General features: G+C 48.1%; 1 protein-coding gene across 1 annotated transcript; it reads right to left on the bottom strand.

Annotated features, from left to right (window-relative positions):
• Positions 1–8,809: 8,809 nt before the first annotated feature.
• Positions 8,810–24,397, bottom strand: LOC116906840 (cytochrome P450 4F22). The gene is made up of 10 exons (XM_032909732.1): positions 24,343–24,397; positions 23,590–23,717; positions 23,282–23,406; positions 20,445–20,712; positions 17,010–17,076; positions 16,769–16,898; positions 12,892–13,025; positions 10,935–10,999; positions 10,305–10,387; positions 8,810–9,883 (listed from the first exon to the last, which is right to left on the bottom strand). The coding sequence occupies exons 2-10, from the start codon at positions 23,623–23,625 to the stop codon at positions 9,652–9,654; spliced, it is 1,140 nt and encodes a 379-aa protein (XP_032765623.1). The 5' UTR covers positions 23,626–23,717; positions 24,343–24,397; the 3' UTR covers positions 8,810–9,651.
• Between the last annotated feature and the right edge of the window lie 985 nt (positions 24,398–25,382).

The raw sequence follows: 25,382 nt of genomic DNA, 5'->3' as shown, positions 1-25,382 counted from the left end.
GTCAAAATACATTATACGTGTACGAAATGTCCAATGAAACCCATTGTTATGCAGGATCGATGTATGTCAATTAGAAGCATTAAAAAGGAAGAAGCAAGATGACAAACAGCATTTATTCCTCTCCATGCGTGCTGACTTCAGATACAATGTATAAAACTGCCTTATACGACTGCCACCATAACTTCCCATCCGTGAAGGTCTATACTCTTGAACTGTAAATATAATTCATCCTTCCTTGAAGTCGCCTCGTCAGATATTTGTCACAGTAAGAAAAGCAACCAATAGGCAAAACTGGTACTGAGAACCAAGTCAGTGCTGTGGTAAATCTGACTGTGTGGTTCACAGGCTTTGGGCCTGGTCTGTAAGGGGGATGAGGAGGAGTTTTGAACTCCCATCTAGAAAAGCTCTAGAATGCTGTAAGTAAGGAGTGGTGGGCCACGATGCTAGGAGTTTGGACACTAGAGTGCTGAGAGAGATATGGACAGTGGAGGCTCAGTTCATGAGCTTTCAGCGGGGATCAAGACTCTCCTGGGAACTGAGCTAGAGGTCACTCATGTTGTGGCAAGATAAGGAATCTCGCTACAGGGCTGGAGAGATGGCTCGGTGGTTAAGAGCACAGGTTGTTCTTCCTGGCACCCACACGGCAGTTCACAACTGACTATAACACCAGTTCTTGGAGATCCGCACGGAGCAGACATGAATGTGGTGCACAGACACACATGGAGGCCAAACAGAATGAAGAGTAAAACATTTTTTTCAAAGAATCGGTCTATGCTTTGACATGTCCTGAGAAGCTGAGTTTAGATGAATATGGGAGGAGGGTCTTGTGCACTGTGTATTCAGATGCTGATTTCTGTGCCCCGAGATCTACTTACAGCCTGTGTTAGTGGCGTTCTAATAAGTGTTTGCTGTAGTTTTCCTCTTAACCCGGCTAGCCCCCAAATAATTGAGACTGTTACGTTTATGTAACGAGCTTTTAAGAGCTCAACAACTGAGCAGTGTTGCTCCATTTTAATCCTCTAAACTAATCTGGCTACCTCCCAGCCAAAATTCCCGAGGTACCTGCATTTTAGTACTAATCTGGCTCTCTGGGCTCCAGATGTTGTCTCGTGAGGTCTCCTGGACCCTCTTCCTGTGACTGATCCTCACTGTCTCTCCCTTCCTCCCCTTCCCTACCTGTGAGGAAATTCGGTCCTAGTCTCTCCTCTGCTCGGGCATGGCTAATCTGCTTTTTTATTGACCAATCAGGGAATCATTGGGGATCGATGTTTACATGACACTGAGACAGGAGATCCTCAGAATAAGGATTGCAACCAGATATGGGGATGGGAGGACCAGCACAGAAACCAGCATTTGAATACTACAAGAATAATCTTTACACAGGGTACAACAACATTATGCTTCCAAATCAGGACATGGCATTGTTACGAATATTGAAGACTCTCCTATATAAATGTGCTCCTATATAAAGAATGCTCCCCCAATTATCTCTGAATGGTTAATAAAAGGCGGGAGATAGAAAGAATGGACTTCTTATCCAAGCCAAGGGTACTTGGAAGAAGAGGGAGGTAGAAGGTGAGGGTCCAGGAGAAGAAAGGTCATAAGGTAGAGGAAGAAGATGGTTATCATGAGGAAGAGTTGCCAAGGGAGTTCTCCACAGGACAGAGAGTTACAGCAAAGGGAGCCAAGGAGAGGCTAAATGCAAGTAACTGGGAAATCGCTAAGACAGCATAAAGGGCTAGGAATATCTGCTCAACGTTATTGTGCTTAAAGCTTGTTGAATAAATCAATAAATCTCAATTATTTGGAAGCTAGCTAGGGGTGATGGCTATTTCTGGTTGTCGACTTGACTACATCTGGAATTAACTTCAATCCAGAAATAGAGGGCACATCTGTAGGCCAGATCTTGAGACAGAGTGGCCATGAAAAGCTTAGGCCCAGGCAAGGTAGCACACACCTTTAATCCCAGGAGACAGAGGCAAGCAGATCTTTGAGTTCAAGGCCAGCCTGGGACAGAGCAAGTTCCAAATCCAGGCGTGGTGGTTCATACCTTTAATCTGGGCCATACCTTCTGCTAGAAGCCTATATAATGACAATGGAAGAAGGGAGTGTTTGTAGTTGCTGGCCAGCACGTCTGTTGGAACCTACACCTTCAGAATTCCAGTTTATACAGAAGGGCAGCTGAAAGACCCAGCCTCGTGAGACTGAACAACTACTACATTCTTGGACTTCCCATTCACAGCTGCCCATTGTTGGGTTAGTTGGACTGCAGACTGTAAGTCGCTCCAATAAGTTCCTTCAATATAAAGAGATATTCTGTAAGTTCTGTGACTCTCGAGAACCCTAGGGGAAGAAACCTGCCACATTAAAATTTCATCCTAACTGAATTAAAAAACAATGGACTGCTTTGTTTGACAGAGGCTTTTCAAGATAGGCCACCATTTCAAGTCCTGCAATGGTTACTGTTTACTGCGCTTATCCAGGTCCACGGTAAGAAAAAAGCAAGAGGAACAAAAAGATTTAAAAAAAAAAAAAAGTTTAGAAAAGAAGGAAGCATGCAAGTTTGAATCGGCAGAGATGAGAAGACAGCAGTAGTGTTGACAGATTAACACCATTAGAGAGAAATCTCACACTTTGTATTTGTTCCCACAAGATGAGTCCTAACACAAGATTCCGACCATGAATGGTTCTGACATATCCATGGGCCAGTGAGGTGACTCAGCGGCCTGATGTCTGACTCAATGTCGGAAGGACAGAGCTAGCACCTCATGTGTTAATTAAATAACACACACACACACACACACACACACATACAACACACACATACAACACACACACATAACACACACACATACACACACATACAACACACATACACACACATATAACACACATACACACATGCACGCACACACGCATGCACACACACATACACACACATACACACACATACACACACATACAACACACAACACACACACATACAACACACATAACACACACACGCACACACACGCACATACACAGACATACAGACACACAGACACACACACGCACATACACACGCACCCACATGCACATGCACGCACATATACACACACGTATGCACATACACACATACACACACGCGGGCACATACACACACACGCACGTGCGCGCCCACACACACGTGCACGAGCAAACGCACATACACACACACATGCACATACACACACATACACACACATACACACATACATACACACATGCACGCACACACACATGCACACACACGCGCACATACACACACACACACACACACACACACACACGGAATATTGCTGAAGGGATTCCCTACTGCAAAATGGCCACTGAGAGGGATTCCCCGCCCCATGGTTAACTTCAAAGGCACACAGAGGTCACAGCAGCTGTGGTCCAAGAAAGACAGGCTATATCTCAAGCTGGCAGCAGAACTTAGCATCTTCAATGTGACAATTATTTCACAAGCTTGAAAGATACATGGAGGAGGGGAACTTGTACCGAGAATAGTGAAGATTTGCATCAAAATTCCAGAAAACCTGAGGCCAAGCACTGTGTAAGATTTGTAAGATCTATGTAAGATCTTACAATGTAAGATTTCCTGAAAGAAGAATGTGAGAGGCAGTTGCTCAAAATGGGGAAGATCAAGCCCAAGCCCCAGTAGAAACCATAAGCTACTGGAAATACAGGACCATTGGCCATCCACTGAGGAGAACTTCAGGGTACGCAGTGAAGCTGATTCAAGAAAGAGTCTGTGAGTTTCAATAGGCAGAGCTGGAGAGGCAGGAATGCTGTACCCAGATGAGCCCGAGGTACCAGGTACAGATGGAAATGAAGGTTTTCTGCTTTTCTTGACACCTTTCAGTCTGGTTATGGTCTCATTTCTCCATTTTGTAGTGCAAAATTTATTCTGAGCTATAATGTATTGAAAATATGCAACTTTAGCTTTTTTTAAAAAAAGAAAAGTGCTATGTGGACTGAAGAGATAGTTCAGCTTGTAAGAGCACTGCCTTCTCTTATAGAGGACCTGAACTTGATTCCCAGCACCCATGTAGCTGTTCATGGCTGTCTGTGACTCTGGTCCCAGGAGATCCGATGACCTCTTCTGGCCTCCATGGGCCACAGATGGTGCAATACATGTGAGCAAAACATCCATACTCATTAAATTAATTAATTTTTTTTAAGATTTATTTATTTTATTCACATGTGTACACTGTAGCTGTCTTCAGACACACCAGAAGAAGGCATTGGATCTCATTACAGATGGTTGTGAGCCACCATGTGGTTGCTGGGAATTGAACTCAGGACCTCTGGAAGAGCAGTCAGTGCTCTTAACCGCTGAGCCATCTCTCCAGCCCAAATTAATTAATTTTAAAAGTTATGTGTTGTGTCAAACGCATCGAGTGATACTATTCCTGGGGAGATGTAAGCACATGTTTGCTCATCCTAGACAGGGAATCAACAACAAACCAGAAAAAAGATGCTGCAAAAGTCCAACTTAGGAAAGCATGGGTGAAGGCTCCCTACGTTAGCAAAGATGATTCAAAGACAGCCGCATCACCAAAAGCTCGTCTTAACCAGGATGACGGCTGACAAAGGCTGGAACCCTGAAGCTCACTACATGTACAGCTTGCAAGCCCGTAAGAGAGTCTCTCCACTATTTTTACAGCTTATATCAGCTTGGAAAGGGTGGGACCTGATAAGTCTGGTCAGTTTCTAGGACTTCCTGGAACTGTTGAGTTGTTTATTAAAATATACTTACATCAGCTTCTCCTTTCCCTTTCCTCCCTCCAACCCAAACATGCACACCACATGCCACTTGGTGTCTCCCAAATTCATAGACTCTGACCTCTTTTCCTTTAACACACATACAGGTACCTATGTGTCTGTCTGTCAGTGGATGTTTGGACAGATATAGGGCATGTATCCTATAAATACAATGGAGCATCATCTACCCATTGAAAAGTGTGAAGTCGGGCTGGAGAGATGGCTCAGCGGTTAAGAGCACTGACTGCTCTTCCAGAGGTCATGAGTTCAATTCCCAGCAACCACATGGTGGCTCACAACCATCTGTAATGAGATCTGGTGCCCTCTTCTGACCTGCAGTCACATATGCAGGCAGAATGCTGTACATAAAATAAATAAATAAATCTTTAAAAAAGAAAAAAGAAAGAAAAGTGTGAAGTCACATTGTGTTCAGGAAAATGGACAGAACTGAAGAACATCACGTTGAATGAAAGACCAACATTACATTTGCTCTCCTTTGTGGGAGCTAGAAAGGAAAAGGCATGAAAACAGACAGAAGGCCATTAGCAAAGAGGGAGAGAATAAGGTAGGGGGTAAGGAAAAAGTAATAACGATGATATGACCCGTGTATATTATATATGTGTATGAAAATGTCAAAGTGAACTCCTTATTTTCACAATTAATAAACATTAAAAAATGCACCTCTTGCTTCCAGTGTCCGTCTGCACCAGGAGCTGACTTTGTGTCCCAACTCTCTGTGCCCGGATCCTGCCAGGAGAGAGCCTGTCTCCCAGGAGAGCTGACAAACCCGAGAAGGCAAAGGTACAAAGGGGGTGGGTAACCAAAATGGTTCGATTATATAGGGAAGAACAGTCCAGCCCACCCAGCCATACACCAGCAGCAGCACCACCACCACCACCAACATGGCTAGAAAGTTCAGGGTAGGAGCAGGGCATGCAAGGATCTTGTAACAAGCAGGGGCTGAGGGATGCTGGGGGACCCTGGAGGCCAGGTCCACCTTGATATGTTATAGTCACTTTGGTCACTTAACAATACTCTGATCTCAAATCCCTCCCTGGTAATCAGGACACAAGAATAGTTCTGTAGGAGCTGGAGGAGCCAGCCAGCATTGTATCTTAGTCTGAACTCACCAGCAGCAGACCCTCAGACAAGCACTCCAGGGTAGAGACTTTACCTGATAGCAGTCCTAAGGCAAGGTTCCAACTGGCAAGCATCTCTTTGGGAGGGCCTCCCAGGAAACATCAGAAACACTCCGGGGGAAGTGGAGTGGGAAAGAGAGGCAGGAGCCAAGGGCAAGGTGAAGAAAGGTTTGCAGTGCTCAGTTCTGCAGAGAAAAAGGAACACTCTCCTTAGAGTCATCCCAGCCACAGTGAAGACCCAGTGCTGCTTCAAAGGCCAAGTCTCTCTCGAGTGCGAAGCCTGCAGTACCCGGGTCAAGCCTGGGTACCGGGGCAGGGAGCTGTGACACTGACCATAGCACAGCTGGTGTGGAAGGTTTGCAGGCACAGTGAGTGGAGTTTTTCCTGCTTTACCACAAACACATGAACACATATTGCATACATACACACATGCACAGATGCTAAGATGTGTGCATGCGTCACCTAGACACATTCAGGGTCACCAGTGCATAAGGTGTAGCAAATCAGCAGGCATTCACACATGAACGTGGGAATTCTTGGTGAAAGAACTTTATAGACTGACCACTAGAGGGAGCCTCTTACACACACATGAGAGAAACAGGGTCCGTCCTCCCTAGCCTCGTCTTAAAAAAATCAATCACACGGACTGTACACACAGGCCTAGCGGTGCTACCTGAAACCCTGTCTTAAGAAAAGGGGTCGGTGGGAGGGCATAAAGGTGGGGCTTGAACTGTGGCCGCATCCCTCCCTTCCTCCTCTCAGTTATCACCTTCACGAGGTTCGTGAATCGCTGAACCTTGTGATCCTGTAAGACTCACAGTCCCTAGGAAACTTGAGGAGGAGCAGAGAGAGGCACTCCGGTGCCCAAGGTCACCTCTAGGAAAAGGGCCCCGCCAGAATTAGATCTTACAAAGATTGTCTTCCCAAACCAATGTTTTGTGGTTGTTTTGTTTTGCCCTGTTGCTGGAGGACAACAAGGTTACACATGGAAAACTGAGAAGACTATGGAGAACGATGGGCATGTGGAGCTCCTCCATCCTGGTGACGCTGTAGGAGCAACAGCACTACTGAGAGCCAAGTCTGTAAGTTTGAAGTCTGTAAGTTTACCACTCAGCAGGCCAGTACCGTGGACAGTGGACATCGGGCGAAGATCCCATAACATGCCACCAGGGGACGCCCCAGGACAAAAGTTTGTGCCACTGCCACAAACTCCAAATCAGTTTAGCAGCTCCTCCAGGCACCTGCTGATTCCCAATGCTAGACAGAGGCTTAGCTTGGAAGCCGGAAGAGTGCTATCGTAAAGACCTTAGGATCTGCACTGAGACCCCACGATAAGGATATTAAATGAGTGGCTTCCCTCTGAGACTTCAGTTTCAGCATCTATTAAATGAGATCATCAGAGTCATCCAAACCGTGGAGCACTGTGTAGAGTAAATAAGAACACGTGGGGAGACAACTGAGCCGTGACAAGAGTCATTCCATCTCGAGTTCAATGCCAGCTTGGGCCAGGTGGACACCCAGTCTCAAGGGCTGGGGGTGTGCTCTCAATGGAGTGCTGGACTACCTCAGCCCAGCCTGGGGAAAACACGGGAAGTATTCAGTCCCATCTGAATTCATTACAGTAACTGTGGGGATCTCTAAGTCTTAGTCTTTAAACCCTTCTTCATGCACCTGGGTGTGAGTGCATTCCAGTGCACTCACATGTGTAAACACACACTTACACATGTTAACACACATGTAAACACACATGTAAACGTGCGCACACATGTAAACATACTCACGTGTAAACACACTCACACATGTAAACACACATGTAAACACACATGTAAACATGCACACGCGTGCACACACACATACACTGGGGCATTGTCAGTCTTGGTTGAGGGATGGTTTGTTGTTCCTTGCAATTCTGGGAACAAACTCAAGAGCTCAAACATACATTAGGTCAAGTGCAGGACTGCACCAGTGAACTACATTCCGACCCCAACCCCTTAGTCATTGCTTTGCTTTTTTATTTTATTTTATTTTTTTGAGACAGATTCTCTCTAGGTATTCCTGGATGTCCTGGAGCTCCCTATACAGAACAAGCTGGCCTCAAACTCACTTGGATTAAAAATGTGTGCCACCAAGCCCAGCCCTAAATACTAGACTTCCAGAATGTGTGTCTCAGCCTGGAATCCACATTCGAATCCAAGAACTATTAACAGTTAGTATTTGAGTGTTTGCCTAATACATACTACAAGCTTTCCATCTCTCCCGGGACCCTGACCCTACGCACTTGTCCCTGCAAGCCCCCTTCATAAGAAGCCTGCACTAACCATGTCCTTCCCAGTTCCTGCTCGTACCTCCCCTGACTCCCCGTTGCTGTTTGCTCTCGGTCCTCTACCCTTCCTCCGTTCTGCTCCCACCACCCAGATGTAAAAAGTTACTGTAATGAATTCGGACGAGACCTAATGCTTCCTGTGTTCTTCCCAGGCTCGGCTGACGCGGTCCAGCACTCCATTCCGAGCACACCCCCAGCCCTTGCTTTCTTGAGACCGGGTGTCCACCTGGCCCAAGCTGGAGTTGAACTCGAGATGGAACTCTTGTCACGGCTCAGCTGCCTCCCCACGTGTTCTTACTTACACAGTGCTCCACAATTTGGATGACTGATTATCGATCTCATTTAACAGACACTGAAACTGCTGCGAGCTCTTCGTGCTCTTCCCCAGCCCAGGCCTTTGCTGATACTGTTCCTCTGCCTGGGATGCTCTCCCCTTCCCACGGTCCACTCAGCTTCTACTCTTACTTCAGCCTCAGACTTCCCGTGATCCTTCGCTCCCGATACCTCTGTCAGATTCACCCAGAACCAGGGGTCTCATGTTTGAAACATTTGTCATACGTTGTAAATGATCATTTACAGGTATAATTGTTCAACTTCTGCTCCTCTCTGTTGAGAAGGAGGAACTAGGCTAGGCTATATGCCTGGCCCCATGCCAGTAGACATTGAATTATTATTGACCAAATAAACAGCGCACAAATTGTCCCAAAAAAAAATCTGAGTTTAGTTCCAGATCAAACAACTATGTCCCAGTTGCGTCCCGACCGCCAAGAGGCCCGCCTCCCCACCTTGGTCTCCTCATCTGGGACAGGGTGAGGCAGAAGGTGTGTGGATCCTCTTGCTCTTACTCTCCTGAACCTGAGAAAACTCAGCAAAGGGACGGCGCGACCAAGGAGAAAGGGGTTTGCAAGGGTCTAGGTTTACAAAAACGGCAACAAAGCAAACAGCCTAAGTCCTGAGGTTCAGCTTGAACAGTCCTTCCATGGAGCTGTGATTCAGGACTGCAGCCTCGGGCTCCAGCTTCTAAATCCTCGGTTTAGAAGCTAACCTGGGCATAGCCAGTGGGAAAGTGAGGATACAACCCCAGCGGTGAGTCTTAGGTCCGGGGAAGTTTCTGTGGGCCGGGCCTGGGAATCCGCAGGGCCAGGGTAATCTGATTTAAACTGGGGCCCCGCAGCCCATGCCCGAGGGGGCGGGGCCTAGCATGATGCCCACACGCTGAGGGCCGGTGAGAGTAATTCAAGACAGAACTTTGACCCAAATCCCAAGGATGGGGTCTTGTCCTGAGGGGCGAAGTCAGCACCAACAAGCTGCTCCTCTACAAAGCTTCGTCCTCCAGTGCTTTCGAGGAGCGTAGTCAACGTCCTCAATATCTTGGGGGCGGATCCAGGCCTTTGGAGGCGTGGTCTAGGCCTGAGCGGGCGGAGCCTGAACCTCAGGTTCCGTGGAGCCTCGGGGCACTCCGGCCCGCGAGGGTAGCGGCTCGACGTTGAGCCAAAGGCCGTTCTCCGTGCGTAGAATAAGCTCCGGCTTCCTCCGCACCTTGCGGGTTCGGTCCACGCTCAGGCGGAAGCGCAGCAGTGTCAGCGCCACGACCACTCGCATCTCTGCCATGGCGAAGCTCTGCCCGATGCAGTTCCTGCATGAAGGGTGCAAATGAGACTCAAGAATCCTTAGGACGTGCAACCCTAGAGTCAAACGTTCAAATCCTAGCGCACGGCTGACTACTACCAATGTGTCCTGACGGTTGACCGCCCTTATCTAAGCTTCAGTTCCTTCCTCTGTAGAACCTGAATGATGACAGCATCACAAAGCTATTGGAAGTATGTGAGCCCAGAACCCAGGGTCTGACAGACTGGAGTGGTATCTTGTTCTCAAGGACGGAATTGCAGTCTGATTCGGAACCTTATGGCTCAATTAGGGCAGCAGAGGGGACTTAAATTGCCAAAAATTACTCATGGGTGTGACCTGGTCCCTGCTTCCATGGGGCACACCCCTGATCTGACACTGGCTTTGCCCCTCCCATTTGTAGTGATGTTTGCAGTTAGTAGAGACCTTACCTGGGACCTGCTGAGAAAGGTACAAAGGCCAGCGGGGAGCGCTGCTGTGGAATGTCTGGGTCAAACCGGTACGGATTGTATACCTAGACAAGAATTGCCTGGGTGAGTCTAGAGACTGTCCCAGCCATCCAGCCTACCTGCACCTCTACCTCTGAGGACCCCGTAGCTGGAACACCTTGAGGTCATTTATTCCAATCTATCACATACACCTATTCATGCCTGTCTCCTGTTGTCAAGCACCCGTGCTCCTTTCTATCAGGGCCATTGCCCTTGATGTCTCCTCAGCCTGGAGCAGGCCTCTCCCTGCTCTTCATACTGATTCGGTCTCAGTTCAAACATTACCTTGTCTTTGGGGCCCTCTCTGGATCCCTCGAGCTTAATTCCCCTCACCCCATCTGTTTTTACCTCCTTAGAACATTTAGCAAAGCCCCCAAATGATCTCGTCTATTGACGAACTTTGCTTTAAGGTCCATGAGGTGTCACTGTAGGTTATCACTGCCAAGCAGAGAAGTGTGACACACAGTAGGTGCTCAATGACTATTTGTTGACCTTGTGAATTAACGAGGACTGAGTGAGTCAGTGGGTAACAGCAGGCCCAGTCGCTGCAAGCATCCCCAAGAAGGAACTTACCTTAGAGTCAGGCCACACTAAGGGGTTGTAGTGGGTCCCGTAGATGCTGACCAAGCAGATAATTCCTGCGAGGGGGGGGGCGACATTTGGAATCAGTGGAGCCCAAGGGAGTGTCTGGAAACACACACACACACACACACACACGCACAAACCCACACCTCAGTTCTTCCTTCAGTCATAGGATGGATCCCTGAGAGCCAGCTACCCCTACATCCTGTCCGTCCTTCTGCGAAGACAAGTGCTGCCCTGTCCACTCTCTCTGCCTCTTTCCCCATGGCCTCACTGTCCACACAGTCTGACAGTTTAGCTCATAGGACTGTCGTCGTTCCCTTCCCCTCCCTTGGCTCTCTTCCTCCCTCTGGATAGAGTCAGGTGTCTGGATTTGTCGTTCATCATCTGCACTCTGAAGTTCTGCTCCATAAACACACTTGCTCTTCTTACGTGTTGGAGAACATGGCTTTCCAGCCCGGGCTTCTCAAGCCTGTCTGCATTTTGTCCATCCCCGATGCTACATGGACAGGAATATGTGGGGCCTCTCCCTAGAGACTAGATGATTCTCAGGCCTGAACTCCTGGTGTCGCCGTAATTACAGCTCGGTTCTCAGGGGATCGATGACAACAAAACAAAACTGACCCTCGGGTCCAGTCCCTCCCCAAATGTTTAGCACGTAAAAGTGCTTCCTACGGAATCCCGAGGACAAGAGCTCAAGCCTTAGAACTCATGGTGAAAGAAGAGAATAGAGTGCTGAAAACTGTTCTCTGACCTTCGTGTGTGTGTGTGTGTGTGTGTGTGTGTGTGTGTGTGTGTGTATTCGTGCATGCACATATGCGCACACACCAGCACCACCACCACCACCGTCATCGTCGTCATCATCATCATCATCATCATCATCATCATCATCATCATCATCATCATCGTCCTATTCTTTAAAAGACGCTGACCTTCTACCATTAATGTCTACCCAGATCCAGCATGGCCTCCTCCACACTTCCCTTTCCATCTGGATACAAGCATTTCCACCTCCTCTACACACACCTAGGTTTCCCTCGGATGATTAGTTTGGTCTACTTGATGCGCTCTAGAATCACCTGAAAAGGGAGTCTCCAAGAGGGATGGCCTAGGTTACATTGATGTACAGGCATGCCAGTAAGACTTTTCCTTCTTTTTAACTTATTTCTAGTTTATATATACTCCATATGTGAAAGTGTGTGTATACACGACACGTGTGTGGGGGTCAGAAATAAGCGTCAAATTCCCTGGTACTGGAGTAGGTGGTTGTGAACTGTCCAGCAAGGTGCTGAGACCTCAACTCAGGCCCTTTGGAGGAACAGCGAGTGCTTTCATTTTTTGATTTTTAGGTTTATTTGTTTATTGTGTAAATGAGTGTTTTACCTGCATGTGCACCACATGCATACCTAGTACCGACAGAGTCAAAAACAGGGTGCTGGATCCCCTAGAGCCAGAGTTAGAGATAGTCGTGAGCCAGTACTCTTACAGGGCCCAGCCATCTCCCCAGCACCCATAAGAGATTTCCTTCATTGATTACTTAGGATGGAAAGACATACTGAATGTGGTCCGGGCGAGGGCCTGGACCCAATAAAGACAAGAGAATTGAATGTTGGCGTGCATGCGTGTAGCCATCCACCGCTCTTTGCTCTTGTCTGTGATGCAATATGACTAAGTATTTCATGTCTCTGTCACTCTGACTCCTGTGCCACGACCGGCTATAACCGGGAATCGTGAGCCAGACAAACGCTCTACCCCTGGAGTTGCTTTCGTTGGGTTATATTATCGCTTCGACAAGAAATGAAACTGAGACATCCTCATCACTCCCAAAGCAACACCTATCCAGGGGTCCTTCCCATTGGATCCTTCCCATCATAGGGACCCTGCGCCCACACGGGCATGGCTAGACCCCTGGGAACAGCACCACAGCAGCAAAGGAGACAGCAGGCACCTTTGGGAATGATGCGTCCGTCCGGCAGCTTGATATCCTCTGTGCAGCGACGAGAGATGAGGGTCACGGGCGGGAACTGGCGAAGGCTCTCCTTGATACACATGGTGGTGAAGGGCAACTGAGTGAGGTCATCCCTGAAGAGAGAGGAACTGTGAGTCTCTGAACACACGTGCGTGCACGCGTGCGCTCAAGCACACACACACACACGCACGCACGCACGCACGCACGCACGCACGTGCACACATGCATGCCGGAATGTCTGTGGAGGTCCAGTTCAGAGATCTAGAGATGGCCCCAGAGCTTCTGCAGTCTGTACGTGTCCCAGGCAGGTATCACGTGTGTGACTGGCCAGGAAAGAGTGGAGATACTCTAAAAAGACACTCTGCCCCTCATTCGGACTACTGAAGCAATAGAGTCCAAAAAACTGGAATTCCCCCTGGGATCCAATGCAGAGAGGGAGAAATGGTAAGGCTAGGCCACCCAGAAGGAAAACTTCTTTCCCAGAAAGAGACCTGGAACTTGCTAGACCACTTCACAGAGGATATGATGGGCCAGTCATGGGTAGGACCACATCTTGACAAGGACTGATTAGGCACACATAAGGCTGGCCTCTGCTTAAACTTTAACCTCATTGCAGACTCCAAAGGGAACCTGGGCAAGTGTCACTATCACTATCATCTCCCGCCACCCCCTTCCCAATGTAGCCACATTGATTGGATTTCCATTTTTCGTTTTCCATTAGTCATTTGGCTGTTTTAAGTGGCTAATGGAGAATGAACCAAGTTTGTTGCAGGCACAGGCCATGACCTCAAGCCTTACAAAACACTCGTAGGATGCAAAAGATCTAACCATTAGCCAGGCCTACCTTCCAGTTACATGGGAGGCTGTGCTAGAAAGTGATGCAAAGTCAGCATGAGCAACTTAGACCCTGTCCTAAAACAAAAAGGCAGAGGAGGGCAGCAAGGTGGCTCAGTGAGTTAAGGAGCTTGCTGCCAACTCTGACAATCTGGGTTCAATCCTTGGGGAAGGAGGGAACCAACTCCTGCAGGCTGTCCTCTAACTTCCACATGAATGCAGTAGTACACACACACACACACACACACACACACACACACACACACACACACGAAAGTGTCTTGATTTTAAAAATTGAACTAGATCATGAACTGGTAGTTATAATTAGTCCATTCTGGGTTCCTAAGTATAACAAACTATTCTGAAATCTGAAATAAAGCATTTTTAAAAACCACAACAAATGAAATCTGGACAGGGTGCATACCAGCTAGTAGCTTGCCGTGATTTTGAGGCCCCCCAGCTGCCCTCACATCTCCCATGATTGTACAATAATTCATCAATGGCAGGTTCGTTCGTTCGTGTGGGGCTCAGTAGCAGTTCAAGCAACGAGGACCATTGCTTTCTGTTTTCCTTTGTCACTGCTGTGATTGGTGAATGGCCAGAGAGCTTTGTCTGAACCTAGGACCTCATGTATACTAACCAATTGGACTATCGCTGAGCTATATCCCCAGTTACCTTTTCTTTTTTGTTTCTATTACATTTACCCTGTGTGTGCGTGCGTGTGTGTGTATGTGTGTGTGCATGCGTGCGTGCGTGCGTGTGTGTGTGTGTGTGTGCGTGTGTTGTGTTTTGAGACAACTTTCCACTGTGTGGACTCAGCTGGTCTTGATCTCGCACCACCCCTCCTGCCTCAGCCTCCAGGATACTGGTATTACAGTTGTGCATCACCACACCTAGCTTATCTGTCACATGTGTGCAGGGACCCAAAGATACCACACGTGGGCATCGGATCCCTGGAGCTGGAGTTAAACGCAATGGTGAGAGGCCCAGCGTGGGTGCTGGGCTTGGAATTTGGGAGCCCTGGAAGAGCAGCAAACATCTTTAACCACTACACCATCGCCATCTCTCCTGCCCCGGCAGAAGCTGTGTGTCCCTGTCATAAAGCGCCAGAGAACATCCTTGTCATAAAGATACCCATGGATATAAACACCGCCAAGAAAACAAAAGAGCAATAAGGCCAGGACAGGCAACACCTCCCGAGGACCCCCTAGGCAGACCACCTGCTGTCTCCCTTTGTTATGAAAGCTGAGTGGCAGGATGTTTACCGTACTGGTACCCAACTGACAGTTTCCCCCGAAGGTGTACACGGAAGGCTGAGATGAGTGAAAGGACTTAACTGGGAAGGGGTTAACTGAAAGCAACACTTTGTTCAGAGAAAGTGATTTCCCTCCTCTCCCTGACACAGGCCAATATGAAAGTCACAATCGCTCAGGCTAGCCTCAAACTTTCAGTCCTCCTGCCTCAACTTCCCCAGTACTGTGATTATGGGTATGTATGGGTATGTATTACCACGTGTGCATATGTGTGTGTGTGCGTGTGTGTGTGTGTGTGTGTGTGTGTGTGTGTGATGTGTGAATTCATGTATATATTTAGGTGTTTGTCCACATATCATGTGTGAATACCTGTGGAGGCTAGAGGACCTCCAATGTCATTTCTCAGGCACCATTCACCATCGACCTTACTTATTTATATTTTGACAAGTTCTCTTTATTGACCTAGAAGCCCCTAGACTAGCTGGGCTCTGAACCCAGGGGTCCACCTGTCTCTGCCTCCCCAGAACTGGGATTACGAGAGTTTAACACCATATCCAGCTGTGGTGTTTTGAATAAGAATGGACCCTACATTTGAAATAATTAGGAGGTAAGACCTTATCAGAGGAAGCGTGCCTCTGAGGATGGGCTTTGAGATTTCAAGGGCCCAGAGCAGGGCCAATGTCTCTCTCTTCCTGCTGTCTATAGATCTAAGTGAGCAACTCTTACACTCCTCCCCAGCACCGTGTCTGTGTGCACGCTGCCATGCTCCCCTCCCCACCATGATGGAAATGGACTAAACCTTTGAAACTGTAAGCCAGCCCCAATTAAATGTTATAAGTTGCCATGGTTATGGTGTCTCTTTACAGCAGTGGAACACGAAGACACCAGCTTCTGTTTTAGCACGGGTTTTCATTCATGTTTGCAAGGCAAGCATTTTACCAATGGAGACTTTTTTTTTTTTTTTTTTTTTTTTTGAAAGTGACTCAAAGTGCCCAGGCTTGCCTCAAATTCAATATGTAGACAAGGCTGGCCTTGAACTCCTGGTCCTCCTGCTTTTTTCAGCCTTTTAAAAGCTGGAATACCAGGTGTGCCACCATGCCTGGCTACAGTACTGGGCTCTCTGCATCACTCAGAGTCAGCTTACGTCTTAAGACCGCCTTCTTGTTCTCTATTCTGCACTAACTCCCTGCACCATGATCCCACGGCGTGCCATTTCATCCAGATTGAAACATCCCATCCCAAAGGGTGGTGTGTCTAAAGGTTCTATTTACAGGACTGCAGGCCCTTCCTGCCCCACTCATACTGAGCTTCACTACGTGACTTTCCTCCTCCGCGAGGTTTCAGTGCACACAGAACGTTTTTTTACACTTCTGGAATCTGCATGGAGAAGAACATGCCCAAGAGTAACCCCAGATCCTAGGAGAGTTAGGAGACGTTTGGAAAAGACCTGTGCCCAGCCAACAATTTGGAAGCGGTCCCACTCAACTGAGCCCAGTAGCCACGAAATTCTTGTATGAGAATTTTACAAGCTATAACTAAATGCTTGCCACAAGCCGCTGAATTTGAGGGATGTATGTTGTGTGGCAGGATGGCAACAGGGGCTGACGAAGCTGTCCTGAGAACTGCTGAACCGGGGACAGTCCTGGAATTCTGAAACCTGCAGGGACTCGCCTAAGACCACACAATCAGAAAGTGGCAGCTCAGAGATTCACACCCAAGACTCTGGCCTCGTTTTTATCTCTTCAATCCTCCTGACCCTCCATACTGACCAGTCCAGCTCTTCCAGCTCTCGGCCTTTCATGACTTCTTGGATCTCTTCACGGCACTTCTCCTGGTACTCCGGATACTTCGCCAGGTTGAACAGCGCCCACGACAGCCCACTAGAGGTGGTGTCATGACCTGTGGGCAGACATACGTTGGAAGATTAGAGTGTCCCCCAGGGTGTTCCCCACAGCAGGAAGATGGTGGTACTTCTTCCCACCGACCCTCAGCCTCCCTCAGCATCCTTACCCTCAAACATGAACGTATCTGCCTCAGCCCGGATGTCTTCGTCAGATAATTCTTTCCCCTCTTCATCCTAGAATGGGCAGCAGAGGATGCTGAGCTCGCTGTACTCCTCACCGTCAGCGCCCCACTTCCTACATCCTCCCCGAAAGTCAGATGTACCTGTTTCCCCATTTGCTGTTTTCATTTCTTTCCTCCTCTCTCTCTACTTTTATGTTTTACATTTATCTATTGTGTGCCCACGTTTATTGAGTGTGTGCGTTTAGTACACGCTCGTGAGCACCGTGTACAAATGCACACACTACGGTGCACGTGTGAGAAGCAGAGGATAACTTGCTGAGGTCATCTCTCGCCTTCGAACATGTGGGTACCAGGGACTGATCTCCGGTTGTCAGGCCTTGCAGCAATCCTATTTACCAGCCTAGCCGTGTTCCCAGATTATCTTGTCTTGCACCCCACTCTATCAGAGACTCCGTGTGCAGCCCAGACTGGTCTCAAACGTGAGATCCTCCTGTCTCGGTCTCCCAAAAGTTGGGGTTACAGATGTGTACCACTGTGCCTGGCTTTGCCATCCTGCCCCACCTCGCTTAAACTAAAGGGTGTAAGTGTTCCAGGCAGAGCAAAGGATGCAGCCTACGATAAGAAAGACAAGTGGAGAAAGGGGAGGAATGTCAAAGGGAGTTCATACAACATCACTTGATGTTCATGTTACAGCCCAAAAAACAAGTCAGGGAGACAAAAGGATGGGTCGATAGGAAGAGTGTCTCCTGCCCACCCCGACAGCCTGAGTTCAATTCCCAGAACCCACATGGTATAAAAAGAGAACCAGCTCCTACAGTTTGCCCTCTGGCCTCCATGTTTCACCTGTTATGTGACCCGGCATAGTGTCAATTCTGTTTCGACCCCCCAAGTCCTGGGATTATGTGTCACTACAGCCAGCTATTCTAAGTTCCCTGGAGATAATGTAAGTTTACAAAGGGACCATCGCCATTTTTGCATGCCACTGCTTAATCTTCCTTCTTTCTTTTCCTTTCTTTCTTTCTTTCTTTCTTTCTTTCTTTCTTTCTTTCTTTTTTTCTTGGAGCTGAGGACTGAACCCAGGGCCTTGTGCTTGCTAGGTGAGTGCTCTACCACTGAGCTAAATCCCCAACCCCACCACTGCTTAATCTTAATGCTGCACAACTGTATTTACCGAGCGGTCTCTGACAGCCATTTATCCTGCAAGATAGCCAACAACTTTGTCATTAGGTCTTACCAGCACCAAGATACAAGAGACGGGTGCCGCCATCGCCATCAAATGCCCTGTAAGTGGCAGAGCCATGGCTGGAATCGAGAGCTATATCAAAAATTCCACACAAGAAGCTGAATGTGGGGGACATACCCCTGTGATACCAGCACTAGGAAGAAGGAGGCAGGAGGGTCAGAAATTCAGTCGTCCTCAGCTACACAAGGATTTTGAGATTAGGATTGGCGAGATGAGACACTGCCTCAAAAATAAATAAAAAATAAAAACAAAGCAACAGACAAGGGAGGCTGGAAAGATAGCGAAGAGCTCGCTGCTCCTGCAGAAGACCTGGATTTGGTTCTCAGGGCCCCCATCAGGTAGCTTACAACGGCCTGAAACTCCAGCTCCAAGGAGTCTGAACTCCTTCTGGGCTAAGGGCACTGGTACTCAGACACAAACGTGTACACATATTTAAAAGTAAAATAAATGTAAAAACAAGGGGCTGGAGGGAGGGGTCTGAGGGTAAGAGCACTTGCCGAACAAATATGAAGACGTGAGTTTAGATCTCCAACACCTGTATGAAAAAAGAAGAAAGGAAAGGAAGGAAAGGAATGGAGGAAAGGGAGAGAGGGAGGGAGGGAGGGAGGGAGGAAAGGGAGAGAGGGAGGGAGGGAAGGAAGGAAGGAAGGAAGGAAGGAAGGAAGGAAGGAAGGAAGGAAGGAAATAAATCATGGTTTGGGGTACACTAGGGACAGAGTCACACAGATCTCTATTTTTGACTGGACAACCAAACTAGATAAAATGGCAAGACTCCAGTCCTGTGAGAGACCCTGTCTCACGGTGGTAAGTCAGAGAGTAAAAGAGGAAGACACCAAACTTTCTGCTCTGGCTGCCAAATCCAGAAGTGTCTGCATCGACACCCACACTCACACACGTATATACACACCATACACATAAACCCACAGAAGAGTGAGCTGAATGATAGTGCACTTGCCTTGTACTCTTTACGCCCTAGCTTCCAGTCTCAGAACTCCAGTGACAACAAAAATAAGAGCATTGGGGCTGGAAGTTTGCTCGGTGGTTACAAGCACTGCTCTTCTAACGGATCCTCACTCACTTCCTAGCACCCGTGTGGACTGGCTTCCAACTATGTGTAACTCCGGGTATCTACTGCCCTCTTCTGGCCGCCATGGGCATTGGCACTTGTAGGCACATACCCACCAATAGACACGTAGTTAAAAACAAGAGTATCTGCACAGAACCTACACACACATTCTTGTATACTTTAATCCATGAGTAGGACACAGACTAGCCGGGCATGGTGGCAGACATGTAATTTCACCATCCAGGAGGCTGAGAAGGAGGATTGAGGCCAACCTGAGAACTGGAGAAGAAAAGGAAGCGGGTGGGGATAAGTAGGTTGAGCTGGCAAGATGGCACTTTGACACCAAGCCAGGTGGACCTGAGTTTGATCCCTAGGACCAGATTCACGTGGTTGAAGGAGAAAACCAATTCCCAAGAGTTGTATTCTGACCTCCACAGGGGCTCTGTAGCAGGCATGTACACCCCATATACAGAGAGAAACACACACACACACACACACACACACACACACACACACCACACACACACACAGAGGGGGAGTAGGAGAGGAGGGGAGGAGGAAGGGAAGGGAGGGGAAGGGGGGGGAGGGGAGGGGAAGAGAGAGAGAGAGAGAGGGGGGGGAGATCAGACTGTCCTGGATCTTGCTATATAGACTCCCCTGGCCTCTAACTCACAGGACTCTGCCTGCCTCTGCCTCCTGAGTGTTAGGAGTAAAGGCAGGTACCACATGCTTGGCCAACCACCGTAATTAAAAAGCTTTGTTTTAAAAGAAAGACGCTGTGCATGTCTCCAGTACAGAGCTTAATTGTGTTGACATCAGTTGGACTTGCAGTCGGCTTTCATAAGTATACAGGGATATTCCACAGGAAAAACCACACGCTAGACCATAATGGGGCTCACTAAATTCAAAGGACTGAAGTACTCTGTTGTGATAGCTGAATGAACCTCCCACATTTATGAGCCTACGGACCCCTTGCTGTAATCCCCCACAACTTTGAGCACCGTTTTTGTTTTTTTTGTTTTGTTTTGTTTTGTTTTTTTTTTTTCTTCAGCACTCAGTGCAATTCCCAGCCGGCCTCTAGGGGCAGGAGTCCGCTTCCACCAATTCTCACCTTGGCCAGCAGCAGCACGTCTATGAAGTCCAAGGTCTTGCCCTGCTTGGCCTTCAGCCATGCCTCGGCACCCAGCTCGCGCAGCGCCCGCCGCCGCTGCTGTATGACTTCAGTGGTGAAGTTGTGCACCGTGTCGCAGGCCTGGCGGAAGCGCCGCCCGTCGGCAGTGAGGTAGTAGATGAAATCCAGATAGTGATGCAAGCGGTATTGGCGCCGCACCACCAGAGCGCTCAGTTCAATAATGGAGGAGATGTAATCGCTCAATTTCCTGCAGAGAGAAGGGCTGTGAGCCACTTGCGCGGCCCAGAGACACACGTGGGGCCCAGGGTCCGTTGCGTAACGACAAACAGAGATCTTATATTAACCTATTTTTTTTTCTGTTATGAGTATGCATGTTTGCCAGAGCGTATGTCTGTGCACCAGCTGTGTGCAGCGTCTGAAGAGACAAAAGGAAGTCTGATCCGCTGGGGCTGGAGTTACAGATGATTGCGAGCTGCCATGTGGGTGTCTGGAACTGGACACTGAGCTCTCTAAGGGCAGCAAGTGTTCTTAATAGCTGGGCCATCTCTCTGACCCATATATAGTTTTTTTAAATCTATTCTCTCTAACTCTCTCTCTCTCTCTCTCTCTCTCTCTCTCTCTCTCTCTCTCTCTCTCTCTCTGCGCGTGAGTGTGTGTGTGCGTGTGTGCGTGGTGCTAGAGATGGAATATAAAGTTTTGTGTGTTCTTCAAGGCAAGCACTTTACCAACTGAGCTATATCAGCAGCCTTTCTTTCTTTCTTTCTTTCTTCCTTCCTTTCTTTCTTTCTTTTTTAAGTGGAGTCTCATGTTGCCCGGGACGAACTCAAACTCGCTATGTAGCCAAGAATGACCTTGAATTTCTGATTTTCCTGCCTTTAATCACTTGAGTACTTGAAGTACACCACCACACACGGCTTACTTTATTTAAATGCTTTTTGTCTTCTCATTATTTTATTCTTATATTTATTTTATGTGTCCAAGTGCTTTGCTTGCACACATGCACCACATGTGTCCCTGGTGCCCTCAGAAGCCAGGAGCGGATGTCGGGTCCCTGGAACTAGAGTTACAGACGGTGGTGAATTGCCAGGTAGATGCTAGAGATCAAACCCGGATCCTCTGTAATAGCATCAAGTGCTCCTACTCACTTAGACACCTCCTCCGCCATGCCTTTATTATTAACCCCAGGGACAGGGGCTCCTGAGTGTGTGCATGCTTTCCACATGCATGCAGATGCCCTGCAAGGCCAGAAGAGTGCACCAGATCCCCCGGACGTGGAAGTACAGGTGGCTTTCAACTGCCCATCACGAATGCTTAGGACCAAATTCTAGTCCTCTGCAAGGCACTATGTGCTTGTAACTTCAGCCCCATACCTGCTTTTTTATTTTATTTTATTTTTTATTTTATTTTATTTTATTTCACAAGACTAGAGATGGAGTAGAGGTCATTCTACATGAGAGACGCTGCTTCAGACCTGCACAGCCAGCCCCATAACGAATATTGAGGCATGAACTGAGTAATGTTATTTTACTAGTTCAGTCAACAAATACTCACTGAACGCTTTTCATACGCCAGGGAAACTGTCAAATCATTTTATCCCTAGAGTGTCTCTCAGAGTCAGATATTTTCACCTTTGCCTTACAAAGGACTGGAGGTTGTGGCTCCGTCCTGTAATCCCAACACTCAGGAGGTGGAAGCAGAGGGCTCGGGGGCCACCCTGAGTACCGTATGAAAGTCTGTGTCAGAAACCAGGAAGGTGGGATGGAGGCGTGACCCAGACCCTAAGAGCACCCACTGCTCTCCCAGAGGATTCAGGTTTGATTGCCAGCAGCCATGTTGGACCTCTCGCAGCTGCCTGTAACTGCAGCTCCAGATCGCCTGACACCTCTAGGTTCTATAGGCGCCTGCACGCATGTGCATGTACCTATGCACAGACATAGGCATAAGATTTAAAGACAAAGTAAGTTTTTCATATATATATATATATATATATATATATATATCTTTTAAGGAAGGAAAGGAAGTGGGATAAGGAAGAAGAAAGGGGGATAAAGATGAAGAAAAATAACAATACAGGAAGAAAGAAGAAAATTAACAATACAGGAAGAAAAAGAAGAAAATTAACAATACAGGAAGAAAAAGAAGAAGAGGAGGAGGGGATAAGAGGGAAGAAAAGGGATAAGGAGAGGAGGAGGGAGAAGAGAAAGGAGAACTATGAAATGAAAGGAAGAATTGGACATCTCTAGGCTATACCCTGTCTGTGGAGAAATGGGGAGAGAGTGTCTCCTGAGTGTTAAGTGCTGAGACACCGACATTGGTTTGCTTACTTAATTATGCATTTATGTGTTCTTTGTTTTAATTTCTGTTTGTTTGTTTGTCTGTTGTTTATTGTTTGCTTGCTTGCTTGATTTTTAGGTAAGTTCTTCCAAGATGACCCAGGATAGCTCGAGCTAGCCTTGACTTAAAGCAGTCCACCCGCCTCTGACTCCAGAGCACTGAGATCATGTGCCACCATGATGTCTGGGGTTTTTTGAGACTTTCAGTACGTTGTCCAGGCTTAACTCAAATTCGGCATCCCTCGCCTCAACCTCTCAAATGGCTGAGTTAGAGATCCTAGGCGTGGACCAGCCCAAATCTCATTTAATCCTTTTAATAAGAGAACTGAAGCTGAGAGAGGTGATGTCACCTTGGGGGCCACCCAGGAAGAAATAGAAAGAAATGAAGGTGTCTTTCTGAGGGCGCATGGGTCCTAACTTGCAGCACAATAGAGACCAACGCCCCCTCCTCCCATCCCCACCCACCCTGGGGGCCAAACTTACTCCTGGCAGTCACTGCTGTAACTGAACACACATTTCTGAAGGCTGTCCAGGGTCATGAGGCTGACGTGCTCGAACATGTCAAAGGAGGTCACCGAGCCCTCTGCCAGATGCCGCCGCCATTTAGCCTGTAAGGGAGACATGGCAACCAGGCATGAAGAGCACAAACCCCAGCTGCTCAGACAGGAACCAAGCAGGATCCCCAGCGCCAACCCAGTTCATACGTAGCAAGGGACGCCCCGCCTCCAGCTCCATTCGCCGCCTCACAAGATGAGGCCAACCTCTTCCCGATACTCAGTCTTAGGACTCACGTGCATGATGTTCACGCTCTGGTTGAAAATCTTCATGTAGGGCTTCAGGATGTCAAAGTGGAAGGCAGGCGTGAGCAGACGGCGGTGCCGGCTCCATTTGTTCCCTTTGCTGATCAAAAGCCCATCCCCTGGACCCAGAAAAACAAGACTAGAAGCCTATCCCTGTTGAAGCCCTCCCAGGAACCCCACGCCTTTCCCTCATTCCCTGCGCAGAAGATAATCGATCGGTAAGGCTCCTTCCGGTTTCAGTATGAGCTGTGCTTCGAGCCCATTGGAAAACCACAAAGGAGGCACTGGGCCCATCTTCCCCCAACTGCCCGCTGGTGCCTGCTTTACGTGATCCCAGTTCATCCTGAGATTGAAAGGTTATAGGAAGTCTAAGGCCATGTACTAGAAATGAAGGGAATCTCCAGCCCCAAGATACACACCAAGCAGGGCTTTTGTCTTTACTGGGATAGGAATCTGGGGAGAGGACAATGCTAGACGCCAAAGGGTAAGGACACTCCCTGAAGAACTCGCCTAATGGGAAATCCACGGGGCAGAGAGATATCAGAAATATAAAAGCCAGTTTGGGATCAGATTGGGGGATGGGCAGCCATTATCCTTTTCTCTAGGCTAACGCTCAACTCTGTGTTACATTGTAAGGCAAACTGACTTACTTTCCCTACTCTGAGTCTCCAGTACTCTTATGAAGCGAGGATCCTTGTTTCCCACACCCGAAACTCCATCCTCCCGCCCCCCTTCAGCACTTACCTAACCAAGGCTTCAGGAAGCTATAGAAAAACTCATCCTTGGGCGCAATGGCGGCTGTGGAGAGAGGTAGAGCAAGCGATGGTTCTAGACCGCGTTGTGACCCTTGACCTCTGCTCGTGACTTTCTCCGGCCGCTTTTCTGGGCTCCCGCCTCCCATCTGGCCCTACCTTCACACCGCGAGTAATCTTACAGGATGCTCATCTGAGCGTGAGTCTCTCCTGCTCAGACACCTCGAAAGGCTTGCCACTGCTCTTGTCGAAAGAGCTTGGAGGTGGCCATGGTGTGCATTCTGCTTGGACGTTATGTTTACAATCCCAGCCGCTGAGAGGCTAAGTCAGGAGGATCACTGTAAATTTCGGAACGGTTCGATTATATACATAGTGAGTTCCAGGCCAGTCTGGGCTGCTGTGTAATAACAGCTTTTCTGGTGGAGGTAGGGGTAGGAAGGTTGTGCCTACAGGATAGCTCTGTATGAAAGTGGCCTTTCCTCCCTGATGACCTGACTTTAACACCTGGAACTCAGAAGGAAGAAGCTGACCTCTGGCATCCACATACATGATGTGGTACCTACTCACGATATCGAACACACACATGCATACACACATACACGTAGCAAACTAAAGAATATAAAACACAAACGTTAGAGAAATATCGATCTATCTATCCATCATCTATCATCTCTCTATTTATCATCTACCTACCTACCTACCTACCTACCTACCTACCTACCTACCTATCTGTGTTTGTATTCGTAGGCACACACGCATGCCCTGGCACTTGCATGGAGGTCACAGGACAACTTGTAGGAGTCAACACTCCCCTTCCATCTGGGTCACAGAGATCAAATTCATTTTGTCAGGCTTGTGTGCCAACGACCTCATTCACCTGCTGAGTCATCTCATTGGCCCCGAATGTTGGCCTATCTTATATTAAAAAATAAAAATAAAAACTAATCAAATCAAATCAAAAGAATCCATTCTGCGCCCACCACTGCTGGCTTCGCCTCATCCAGTCCCTGTGTGCCTCTTCCACGAAGCTTT

The sequence above is a fragment of the Rattus rattus genome, chromosome 1, assembly GCF_011064425.1.
Source record: "Rattus rattus isolate New Zealand chromosome 1, Rrattus_CSIRO_v1, whole genome shotgun sequence".
Lineage (NCBI taxonomy): Eukaryota > Metazoa > Chordata > Mammalia > Rodentia > Muridae > Rattus > Rattus rattus.
The sequence above is the reverse complement of the archived record's forward strand: the minus strand, read 5'-3'. Positions and strand labels throughout refer to the sequence as shown.